This window comes from Drosophila teissieri, chromosome X (genome assembly GCF_016746235.2).
Source record: "Drosophila teissieri strain GT53w chromosome X, Prin_Dtei_1.1, whole genome shotgun sequence".
In the NCBI taxonomy this organism is placed as follows: domain Eukaryota; kingdom Metazoa; phylum Arthropoda; class Insecta; order Diptera; family Drosophilidae; genus Drosophila; species Drosophila teissieri.
In genome coordinates, this window is record NC_053034.1 from 16,229,197 (window position 1) to 16,242,320 (window position 13,124).

A 13,124-nucleotide genomic window follows, 5' to 3' on the forward strand; every position below is an offset into this window, starting at 1 on the left:
GAGGCTGAGGCAGTTTTCTTGCGGTGCGCCCGCCATTCGAAATCAGTCAATGTTGAGTTGACGGCGCGAGAAGACGCGGGAGAAAGAGAGCGGAGAATTGGCGAGCTATAGTTAAGAATCAGAAACAAGATACAAGATACAATCATACAAGATACAAGATACAAGTTAGAAGTTAGAATCCCCGTCGCTGTGCCGTCTTGCAGAATCAACACTATAAACGATTCCAAAACTCGAAAGCATCAAAGCATCAAAACCGAGTTCTATAAACTAATGCAATCAAGTTGAAGTACCGTCGCTGTGCCGTTACAATTACTTATTGTTTTTTGTGTGCGTGTGTGTGTGCGTGTGTGACTGACTACATGTGTGCCTCGTAGGTAATGAGTGCAGTTGGCAGCAGTGATTCCAGCAGCAGCAGCAGGAGCAGCAGCAGCAGCAGGAGCAGCAGAGACTAAAAGACTTTGGGCGCCACAAGGAAGTGCCCCGCCGTGTGGAGAATGCTGGTGCCGTCGGACATGATTGCGGCGCAGTCCAAGATGGTCTACCAGATGAACAAGTACTGTGCGGACCGCGTGCAGGTGCGCAAGGCGCAGATCCACAAGCAGATCCAGGAGGTCTGCCGCATCGTCCAGGACGTGCTCAAGGAGGTGGAGGTGCAGGAGCCGCGCTTCATCTCCTCGCTGAACGACTACAACGGCCGCTTCGAGGGCCTGGAGGTTATATCGCCCACCGAATTCGAGATCATCATCTATCTGAACCAGATGGGTGTGCTCAACTTTGTGGACGATGGCACCCTGCCCGGCTGTGCCGTCCTCAAGCTGAGCGACGGCCGGAAGCGCTCCATGTCCCTCTGGGTGGAGTTCATCACGGCCAGTGGTTACCTGTCCGCCCGTAAGATCCGCTCCAGGTTCCAGACGCTGGTGGCGCAGGCATGCGACAAGTGCGCCTACCGCGACATCGTCAAGATGATCGCCGACACCACGGAGGTGAAGCTGCGCATCCGGGAGCGCATCATCGTCCAGATCACGCCCGCCTTCAAGTGCGCCGGCCTCTGGCCGAGATCCGCCTCCCACTGGCCGCTGCCGGGCATCCCCTGGCCGCATCCGAACATCGTCGCCGAGGTGAAGACCGAGGGCTTCGACATGCTCTCCAAGGAGTGCATCGCACTGCAGGGCAAGAACTCCGCCATGGAGGGCGACGCCTGGGTGCTCAGCTTCACCGACGCCGAGAACCGCCTGCTGCAAGGTGAGTTGCCGTCGGCAAATCTCTGATTGGCTGTAGTCCCGTCCGTTTGGGGGCTTCTCGGGGCAGAGAGGGGGGTCTTAACTATCTTTATCACTAGTTGAAAGTATTCCAATGAAGCTTGTAACTCAAACAGTTACATAGTTGCATTGCATTACCTTTAATCATCCCGCTATCCTTCCTATTTATCATATATTACTAGCACATTTCACGCCTTTCAATTTGTTACCAAAGAAGTGTGCTATATGAAGAAAGAGTTGGGTTATTATTAGATAGAATCATATATAACATTTCCTTACTTCCTCAATTCGAACACTATTTCTCTGAGTGCCGAATGAGTGGCTACCGTATTTCGGGCATGTTTCCAGTGTCCCCCAATCAGTAATCAGTGACACACTTAAGCTGAATTGATTTATTCCCATCAAATCAGCGACTTGGTCTTGATACGCCCGTAATTGGTTGTAAATTAACCGTCCGACGGGGGAACATCGTATCATTGTGGAGATCTTTCAGCTGGCTGGGAGAAAACTGAAGTGGAGCCAACTTCCATTTGGGTTTTTAGTGATCGAGGAGCCCAGTGAATGGGTTTCACTTACTGCGAAACCCTAACTGAATTCAAATCAGCGGAGTGTCCAAGAATTGTGGGAACTGGATTAAAGACTGGATTAAAGAGTTTAAAGGGTTCTATAAACGATGTATTAAACATGTGTCATAATTGATTGGTTGTATGAGACAAGATATCTTGAGAAAACACCCTATCTTTTGAACTTAGGATCTAAAAATGTGAATATCACACACAATCACCTTGCAGCGATGTCACGTGGAATCTGCATAGTTGGGCGGCAAATTGCACTGCAGATTCAATTAGGCAGCGCGATAAGATGGCCGGCGATTAGTGGGTATCCGTGGCCCACTCCCATCGGAGTCGGAGTCGACTATGCGACGACTGCCCAACACGACATCCGATTATCGGGCCCAGATATGATATGAGATACGAGCCAGCGTCGCCCGGTTGGCTACGATCATAAATCTGATGTTCGATCGGTTGGGGGGGGAGTCTCGATACTTCGGACCCGGGGAGTTGGAGTCTTCAGCTCTTTGGTTTTTTAGCTTCTCGGTTTCTCAGTTTTTCAGTTCTTTTTTTTCAGTTTTTTGTTTTTGGTTATTTGGTCGCAGCGCGACAACGCACACAAATCTGCTGATCACCGAGAGATAAGCGCAGTCTCGCGGTAGTCGCAGTCCCAAGGCAGTTAGACGGTTAGTTGCTCGGACTATGGAGCTACAGAGCTACAGAGCCACAGAGCTATAGAGCTACAGAGCTATAGAGCCACAGAGGAGCAGAGGAGCAGAAACGGGTTTCTGTATGAACAATGCCAATGGCTGGGCCATAAATAAGTTTCTAAACGATTTTATAAATATTTTAAATCTCGGCGATTAGATAAAGTCAACAAATAAATAAAACAACAGCGAGCCGGGCATGAGATGACACACACACACACTCACACACACGGGGGCAAGCAAAGGAAACACAACGAAAGAGGTAGAAAGATTGGGGTTTGGGTTTTGGGGATTGGGAGCTAAAAGCTGGGAGCCGAGGCAAAACAGAGACACAGAAAATCAAGCCAAAAACATGAGACAGCGCCAGAAACAGAAACAGAAACCAAATTCAAAATCAAAATCAAAATCAAAATCACAACCAAAACCAAAATTGAAACTGAAACCCGAATCGAAAACGATCGCTGATCGATATTGATCCGACTTTTTCCCCCGCGTGTTTGTCATTTAATTTAATGCCCTTTCGAGAGCCGAAAACTCCAGACTGCGACTAACTTTCTTCTGGAATAAGGTGGGGTACATAAGTGTAGGAACTATATTTAGCACGCTCACTTGCAGCTCCAAAATTAACGTCCACTTGACGGGGAATCGATTTCGAGGCACTTGGCATCGCAAATCGCACTTGTTTCGCCCCCACGAGTCGAGTGCCAATATTGTGGCAATATCGTTCAGTATTGATTAGCCCAAATGTGAAGCGGAACTGGGCCCAAGACGCTTTTCCGGAGGAGCGGGGCACAAAAAGCCGTAGCCGTAGACGTGATTATCGGGCCGGAGCCGAGATTAGCCCGGCTGACATGGTGCCAACGTAGCCATGATTTATGTGCTCCAACGCACTCGGGCCACAATAAATTAGGAATCAGACCGCGTTTATACCTGTGCGTCCGCCTCTCGGAGGAGAAGTTGAAACCAGAACACAAGTACCCCATATACCTATATGGTTGATCAATCAAACTGAAGGGGGCGCAGAACTTGCAGAGTGTTTTGATATTTGCACGGGTATTACTCGAAACTACTCAGTAATACCTATCTATAGAATGTAATATCATTTCGCCAGCATGGAACTATCTACATTTCACCAGAGGAACCTATCTATGGAATATAATATTATATACCAGCATGGAACTACCTATAGAATGCAATATCATTTCACCAGAAGGACCTAACTATAGAATGTAATATCATTTCAACCTAGGGAACTATCCATAGAATATAATATCATTTCACCAGGTTGGAACTATCCATAGAATGTAATATCATTTCACTAGAAGGAACTAACTATAGAATGTAATATCATTTCACTAGCTTGGAACTATCTATAGAATGCAATATCATTTCACCAGAAGGACCTAACTATAGAATGTAATATCATTTCACCAGAGGGAACTATCTATAGAATGTAATATCATTTCACTAGCTTGGAACTATCCATAGAATGTAATATCATTTCACCAGCTTGGAACTATCTAAAGAATTTAATATCATTTAACCAGAGGAAACTATCTATAGAATGTAATATCATTTCACCAGCAGGACCGAAAAAGCATTATCTCTCAGAGTTACTGCCACTTTGCATATAGAGTATACCTTTCCACACTTTTACTCGTTATCAGCACGAAAGGCATGGGGCAAGCTTTCTCAAGTGCTCAGAATGGTGATGTACTCGAGATAGAAAGCGTTCCACTGACCAAGCCCATCGATCAGTGGCTGTTCAACTGACTAAGAACGATTCAACTGCGAGTATAGGAGGTCTGTCAAAATCGTTTCCAATCAATAGTGCTCGACTCGTGTCGATAGCTTCGGATGGACATAATGATGCATTGGGTTAAGGGGAGCTCCCTCTGTGGAGCTCCAAAAAGAAACCATTGTGGTCCTTACCACTAACTTGTGGTTTTTTATAGAACTGATAGAATCGCTGTGAGAATTGATTAGGTTCAAGTGCTTTTAAGTTTGCAATGATATATATTCACCATATGTTATATATTTATATTTACCATAATTCCCATACAAAACTTGCAACTCATCAACTCCTTTCCATTTGCTCATCCGAATTGCAGGAGCGAGTCGACGACGCTGCCTGAGCATCCTGAAGACCCTGCGCGACCGGCACCTGGACCTGCCCGGCAATCCGGTGACGTCGTACCACCTGAAGACCCTGCTGCTCTACGAGTGCGAGAAGCATCCGCGCGAGATGGAGTGGGAGGAGAACTGCATCGCGGACCGCATCAACGGGATATTCCTGCAGCTGATATCCTGCCTGCAGTGCCGCCGCTGTCCGCACTACTTCCTGCCCAACATGGATCTGTTCAAGGGCAAGTCGCCGGGCGCCCTGGAGAATGCGGCCAAGCAGGTTTGGCGGCTCACCCGGATCATGCTGACCAATGTGCGTTGCCTGGAGGAGCTGTAGGGGCACCACTGTCCCATTGGACCCATTGGAGCTGCGGACGCCTTCTGCCTCCCACTGCGCCTTTTGTTATTAACTGATGTTTTTTTTTTTTATTTGTACCACTAAAGACAAAGGATCGCAAGGATCAAAGGCAAAGCAAGAAAGGAGTAAAGAAAGGAGTAAAGAAAGGAGAAAGAAGAGAGAGAGAGAGAGAAAGCAGTGAAATTGTAACCCAAATACTATTTGATATTTCGCTAGATCGTAACTTAAGTTTAGGTGCTTTCGAAAAGTATACGCCGCTTACAGAGTTTCCTATCATTAGAGCATACTTAGTGTTATCCACTTAGATCGTCATTGTCGCAAAACGCACACCAGTTACCAACTAGTTACATTTGTATGTACGATATATAGTATATATATCACTATTTTTTTTTATTCGGCCCACTTGCTAATAGCAACAAAGTGCAGAGCAAAATTAGCTAAATTAGCTGTAAGTCCATGAATGAAACTGAGACAGCCGGGCGGTGGAATATTTCCCCGTCGGTCCTAAATTATTTATTCTATGTTTTTGCCTTCTTCTTGTGAGTTTAGTCAATAAAACGTAAGTTTTTCAATGAAAACGAGCAGTAATATTTGCCTACTATTTTGGGGGTTAGGTATTTTACATGGTTTTCTACATTTTTCAAGATCAATTGCCTATGGAATAGTCTTTAAATGGGCATTTGCGGCATGCGGAATATCTGTCGAAAGCTGCCAACTTCGCGAGGGTCTCGTCCGTCGATCATCGGCTGGCCTTTTGATGTCTGCCGGCTTTATTGATAGGCCACGATTTCGATGATTTCGACGATGGACGAGGGACTGTGGACGATGGACTGTGGAAAATGTCAGAGGCTGACATTTCGTTGGCCGCCGACAGGTTGCGCATTTTAATTGCGAATTAACAGCGATTCCGCGGACAGCTAACAATCCCAATAAACTACAAACTGCGTGTGCCACGCCCACCGCTCACCGCCCACTGACTCAGAAAGAAGAAAAGATACATTTGTTTGCGTTTTCCCATCGCATCGATGAAGCATTTTGGTCACGTGTCTGTTTTGGTTTTGGTTTCGACTTCGGTTTCGGTTTCGGTTTAGGTTTCGGTATCGAGCGACAGACATAACATTCAAATTAAACTTTATGTCATTCATAAATTAAATCATTTAATTTTTCCCCATTGTTTCGTGATGTTACTTCTTTCAGTGCGACTGTCCACTTTTGCGGCTCTCTTCATTATTTTTAGCCTTAATTTATACTTTATTGCCAAGTTGCGGCCCAGTTGATTTATGCATGTGCGGCTTTTGTATTTTATAGTTGTAAATTACCCTGCAAATGACAATTGCGCAGGCGACACGAAAGTCATACCAATAGTCGCACCTCTGCATACCCTTTAAGTATTTAATTGTATGTTATAACCACTCAAGTGATTTTCTAGTTGCGTGCCAAGCCGCAAGATATTATATTTTATGATTTCGATTTCGATGTCAACACATTCACATTCACATTCGGATCGTATCGAATCAAATTGAGTGGATAGAATTTATTCAGGTGGGCGATTCGGTTATGGCCATTTATGACGGCGGCGATTTTGGATCAACTCGATTGGGCCAAATGCGAACGAGATGGCTCTTATGTTTTATTTCGATGCCACTCGCATCGGGTTGTTAGCCGCCTAGTTGCGCTTTTAATGAGTTGTGTTTTATTGGCATTGATTTGCATTTTAATGTGCCTTTTTTCCCAAATTTATTATTTGTTGTCGACGCAGTGCGTCCGTCTTGTTTTTCGTATTTTGTTTGTTATTTATATATACAAAGTATATATTGCTGATTCCATTGAGCGGCAGACATTGTTTGATGCGCCGCTTCCCACACAAATTAAACCATAATTAATAAATGATAATTTGGCAATCGGCCGCTGATGATGTGCCTGTGGCCCACCAGCTCCCCGATTTCCATGCAATCTATACACGTTTTAATGGCCGCAAAAGCAAATTTTATGAACAGCTCATAATCGCATTTTAAACACACAATTTGTCACAACCCCTTCCTCCTTCCGCTGGCTGCTTCACCCACTCGAAAAGTGGAAAAGTAATTGGGGAATATTCATTTTTATTTCCACACCCATCTGCAGGAATTCATATGATTTTCAACTGTTTCTCTGGCACTTCCTTTTGCTTTTATTGAAGTTCGGTTTCCCTTTTTAATATCATTATATTTTCGAGCTGCTGATCCACTGGTGCGTGCAAGGCATTTCGCACTTCATTGCGTGACAATCGGCGGAAAATCCACACACACTCATGTTATATACATACATATATACACATACATATTATATAAAATAAAGGAGTCTTTATATACCGGTTAAATCTGGCGCTGAACTTGAGGACCTGCTGTCCCGCACTTCTGACCGCCTGTCAGCCAGCCTGTTGGCCCAATCCCCTCCATTTCCCTCTAATCCCCTGCATCTCCCTCCATCTCACAAATCAAAACAAATGTTTTATTTAAATGGTTAATTTGATCGGGCGAGAGCATCTGTGCCGGCTTGTTGGCGATGGCCAAATGAGCAGCTTACAAGGAGATGATGAGGCCCGAGGTACACAAATGGCTGCCAAATCGTGAGAATTGCATTTGGAATGCCACCAAGCCAAGTGGATTGGATTCGGTTTGCTGAGTTCTTTGGGTTCCTTTGGGTTCCTTGGCTCTTTGGATCTTTGGCTCTTTTGGGGCACCTGGCAGGGGATTTTAATTTGCTGGCTTCAATCAAACTGCAGCAGAAGAGGCAGCAGGATGAGGCAGCAGGATGGGGCAGCAGGATGGGGCAGCAGGATGGGGCAGCAGGATGAGGCAGTGGAGGCAGTGCATTAAACCTGCAAATATGCTGCTGAGCTGAGCTGAGGGATGAGCTGGCATTGGCTACACTGGTACAAATCTAGGCGCTACTTTAGATACATTTGTAAGCTATGAAAAGCTGGTTGATTATTGTAGCTTTAACATGTTTATACCATAGAGCTGCGATTTATATTTACAGCACCTACGAATTTAAGGGATTTTTTTAAAGTGCATAATTGTGCTTCTGCAGCGAGGATCACGCGAAGCTGGACTGCGTGAAGGTCGGAGTAGCATGCGGATGGACATGGACATGGGGATGAGGACGACCACGGCGCTTGCCACTTAGCATAAACGGAAGACGAGGGCACCAGTGGAAGTAGGAGTCCCACTCCCAGTCCCAGTTTCAGTCCCAGTTTCAGTCCCAGTTTCAGTCCCAGTTTCAGTCCCAGTTTCAGATCCAGATCCACTCCACTCCACTCCATGCCAAGGCGCAGGCGAAGGCGAATGCGAAGTGAGCCACGACCTGTGTGGCCGCTGCATCAGGGTAACAAGCTGTAATTAGAGCCTCTTAGCCTGTCATCGCCAGCGTGCTTGATTATAGCCTTTTGACAAAAAGCAAATATTAATTTAATACATCCGAGGGAGCGAGGAGCAGGGCCAGCCAGTGAGCCAGTGAGCCAGTGACTGCCCCAGGGCAGCCTCCCCAGCGCGAGAATCGAGTGCAGACTGCAAGTGGAGGAGCTGCAAGTGGAGGAACTCCACCCATGGTGGCTGATAAATTTTACAATTTGGAATGAACTGCACTCACAGGTAACAGTGAACGCGATCGGCGGAGCAACTGAAAGGGAAACCAAAGCCAAAATGTATAAAAGTTCATCTACGAAGATCCTTGGATGTTTGGCACTCGTTTCTCACAATTCAAATGGGCAATTGGAGCGACAAATTCGTGGAAGTCACAACGAAAGCATTGCCCCTATCGATCCAGCTAATCCGTGCTATCAATTAACATGAAACCAAAATGCAGAAGGAGCACAAGGTAACCAAGTTACCATACACCATACACCATTTACCAGTTACCATTTACCATTTACCAGTTCTCAAAGACGGCAGCTCACGTCGTCGGCCTGGCATCGTCCTACGCCCTTCTTTTGATTTTGATTTCAATTTCAATTTTTTTTTGTATATTTTCACATTTTCTTTGTTTTTGGGCCAAAAACAATGGGTTCAAACGGCTGCGCTTCAGCGGAAAAGGAAAAAACGGCCCTAAATCAATCACAGGCGGCGACATGTCAACAGTCGTGGGGATCGGCATAGCAATCGGGATGGGGATCGAGATGGGAATGGAGATGGGGATGGGGATGGGGATGGGGATGGGGATGGAGATGGGGATCATGAATCGAAATGGAAATGGAGACGGTGTACATACGTACATATATCTAGTGGGGCAACTGCCGCGCGTCCAGGCGAAAATGTCAACGTGATCGTGGCATCTTGAAAAGGGCCGCCGCCTCGCGCATATTGGCCATCCAATTCAATCTGGCCAAGTGGAAGAGAAGGGGTTCGGGATCGGGATCGGGATGGGGATCCTGCCCTTTTCAGGAGGGACAAGAACGTGGCCGCATTTTCGGCCTCTGTGTGCGCGTGATATCTGAACTACGAAATTGAGATCGATTCCGCGCTACGTGTCTGAAATGAGAATCGCCTTCGGATTCGGAATCAACATCGAAGTCGGAATCACCACCAAGACGCAAGAGCCAAGCAGCAACAATGCCCCGGCGTTGTAACGATAAATTATGATATTATTTGAAATTAATGTTAAGTAAAATGACATCAGTGGGCCTCCACTCCACTCTGCTCATCAGTGCACTTGTCCACCCGATCGCTGGATGGCTGGTGGAGCCACAGGGAAAAAAGAGCTCAGCTGCATTCGTCACAATTAATATTCCAATCAGATGATGCAGGAACACATGTCCGCGAGTAGGCGATGTCGAGGCTCCAGTCCGCAGAACCGATGGATGGCACACTGTGGAAAAAGGGGAACAAGTTGAAATTGCAGCAATTGGTTGAGAGATTCAAACTAGCGATTGGATAGAGAAATATACATATATCTAATAATCTTATTATAGTTACTTTTACTAGCGATATATCTAATAATCTTATTATGTTACTTTTACAAGCGATTGGATATAGAAATATATATGTAGACATTTAATCATAGTTTCTTTTACTAGCCATTGGATATAGCAATATGTATCTAATAATCTTATTATAGTTACTTTTACTAGCAATTGAATATAGAAATGTATATCTAATATATCCTATCATAGTTACATTTATTAGCAATTGGATTTAGAAATGTATATCTAATAATCTTACTATAGTTACTTTTACTAGTTACTTTTGATACATAAACTAAGTTGTACTTCCTTTGAGATGAGCCCCAGAACCTTCTACATCTTACATCTAAAACTTCTAAACTGGAGTGGAGTACCCCATGTTTTTCGCCCAGTGCAGCAGTGGGCTTTGGACCTTGGGCGGCGGTGGCGCATGCGCAATGAGTGGAGGCAAAAAACAAAAGCGAACCAAATGGGCTTTACGGGCATGGATGGCATGGCTGGCATGGTATGGAGAATCGATGATGAGAGGATGCGATGCACTGGCTCTTCACTGGCATTTCACTGGCGGATCGTGTCGCTGATTTGTTCGCTGTCATAATTCAATAAAGTAGTCAAATGTCAGACGGACTTGAGCAAAAAGCGCCGGTCCGTCAACAACTGAAGTTTCCCCCGATCTGCGATCTGAGATCTCCAATCCCCATTCCCCGATCCTCCAGTGCGGATCAAGAGGCAGCACCACACACGCACCAGCGCCGGGTTAATGGCCATAAACGCAAATCCGCTTAGCATTGCAACACGCTGGAGGTTGCTGGAGTTTGCTGGCTCCGAGCGGAAGGAGCTGGAGGATGGAGGACAGGAGCACTTGCAGTCAGGAGTGGATTGGCTGCTTATTAATTCATCACACGCTGCTGCTTTGCGCCGACATGCGATGTGAATGGCATCGACGACCAATGACCAAAGCCGCTCAGCAAATTGGGAATTACAAAGAGCTTTGAGGTATGAGTATCGGAAACACTCGCGTATCAATTTACCAGCTGTTTACTTGGCAGCTGCGTAAAATCCATAAAATATCTTTGGAAGCTAGATATCCAGAAATGTCAATAAAGTCGCGGTATTATAATCTACAAAGTAAAGTTGGTTTAGAAATACTTCGCATTGCATATATGTATAATATATACATATCACTATCTATCTACTTACTAGCTTTGCTTGCCTGCCTACAGCATAACTTTCCAAGATCTAGATACAAGATCTTCTAAATCTAAATCTTCTGCTCGCTATTTCCTGGAACTGGAGGGTCCAACTCAGCTGGACAGCCCGATTAAGTCTAGTGTGCCGGAGGAAGGCATCGAGGATGGCACTAGAATCGAACTAGAGTCGGATGGGATGGAATGGGATGGGATCCGATCGTATTGGATGGGATCAAATCGGATGGGATCGGATCGGAATGGCATAAGATGGTGTAGGATGGGACAGAGGCACTGAGACAAAAGAGACGATGACGCGGCGACGAAGGAGCAGAGCTGGCGGAGCAGCAAGAAGACAAACGTGGCGGCGACAACGGAGCAAGTGACAAACGTTTAGATGGATGGATCGTTCTTCATTTCGGGGGAAACGAGAACGGGAACGAGAACGTGAACGTGAACCGAAGCGAACCGGACCTTTAGAACAGGCGGTGGTGGTCAGTGGGCAACCGAAAAAAAGCGACGATTGCACATAAATTATATTCAAATTTCTTTGAGATCTAAGAGATATATAAAATACGGGAAAAACACACACACATGCCACATGAAGCCACACGAATGGTCGGCGACCCCGAGACCCACGATCCTGGGTCTCTCTCTCTTTCGAAAAAAAAACAAACCAAAAAACTGGGAACTAAAAACAAACACTGTGTAGTTCTCCTTGTTGTGGCCCTTTTTCCTCTGTTGGTTGAAATTTATGCAGATATGCGCGCATCTAGATAGCAGTTCCAGTGCCACCTCCATCCATCTGGTTACGTGGAAATCCAGCGCGCCAAAAATCCAAATGCCATGTGGGGAATGGTGAGGATGGGTGAGGAGGAGCACCTGGCCTCCAATCGCAGCTCCATTAAAATTCGGCTGACAGCTACGACGATTCACATTCACGTTGCCAACAAATTGGAATGGGCTGAATACTATTTAGATACGGCTAGATCTGCTCAAACTGCCACTGATTGATGCCAATAAGGTCGAACAAAAGACCTAACAGCCACAAAAGATACAGTGGGCACCCGTTAAGTGGTCGAAAGTGGAAAGGGCAATCTAATTGATCAGATTCGATATATGCTATCTTACTTATAGATTTTAGTCCTTAAACAAGTTGTTTAGTATCTTTAATGATGTATCTTGTGCATTTCGTGTACATATCTTGCAGATACCTTTTTTTTTGCATCTGTAGATACACTTCCGTCACCATGGGATGCTTGACCCCTTTGCTAACACTTCCACTGCCCATTCCCTCTGCGAAAATGCCGCTGGTCGTCGGCGATTGTGTTCGGTTTGTGTTTTGCCTCCACTCGAATTAGTGGCTGCGTCTGGGATTTGTCTAATTGGAGGAGGCGACGGGCGCTTTGATCTTGCCACATGTCCATCAAGTACACCCCACATAAACACGCTGTATATACAAGAGTAGATATATATTTATATATGGTTATGTGGTATATAAGACGTACTGAGCCAAAGACGGAGGAAGTTACTCGCTTGGAACTGAGAGGGCTGTCAGGAATTGCCAACTGGCACATTAATCCACGCGACATATTTATGAGTGTAAATGTATCTGTGTATCCGCGAGATGCGAGATATAAAGATATCGGCCGGCGAACGTGGGACAACATGGACGAGGGTTGCTCGTTGCTCTTTGCTAAATGAGTGCACATTTCAGATAAATTATTGCACACAACTTGTACGCGATGGCAGGCCGAAATGTATTTAACAAATTAAATTTACACACAGATACACACACTGACGGCCGCACGACTTCAAAGAGGGCGCCGCAGCGTAACGGCCACCAAATGGGGCGTGGCCTCGACGGACCAATCGCAGCGCGCCGCTCTCACAGATACACAGGCAGGCAACCTCATAGATACACCCATACGCACGCAGGCCGCCGAGGCAGAGAGCGTGTTTGTTTTCAATACACGCAGAAAAATCAAGTGTCTGATTA

The 13,124-nt window shown here is 45.8% G+C and overlaps 2 protein-coding genes across 2 annotated transcripts in view; one reads left to right on the top strand and one right to left on the bottom strand.

Annotated features, from left to right (window-relative positions):
* Window positions 1–13,124, bottom strand: part of LOC122625276 (brefeldin A-inhibited guanine nucleotide-exchange protein 3) — a 96,928-nt gene that overhangs the window by 36,984 nt on the left and 46,820 nt on the right. The gene's annotated exons all lie outside the window — the stretch shown is intronic.
* LOC122625281 (protein mab-21) lies at window positions 70–5,553 on the top strand. The gene is made up of 2 exons (XM_043805340.1): window positions 70–1,242; window positions 4,629–5,553. The coding sequence occupies exons 1-2, from the start codon at window positions 495–497 to the stop codon at window positions 4,976–4,978; spliced, it is 1,098 nt and encodes a 365-aa protein (XP_043661275.1). The 5' UTR covers window positions 70–494; the 3' UTR covers window positions 4,979–5,553.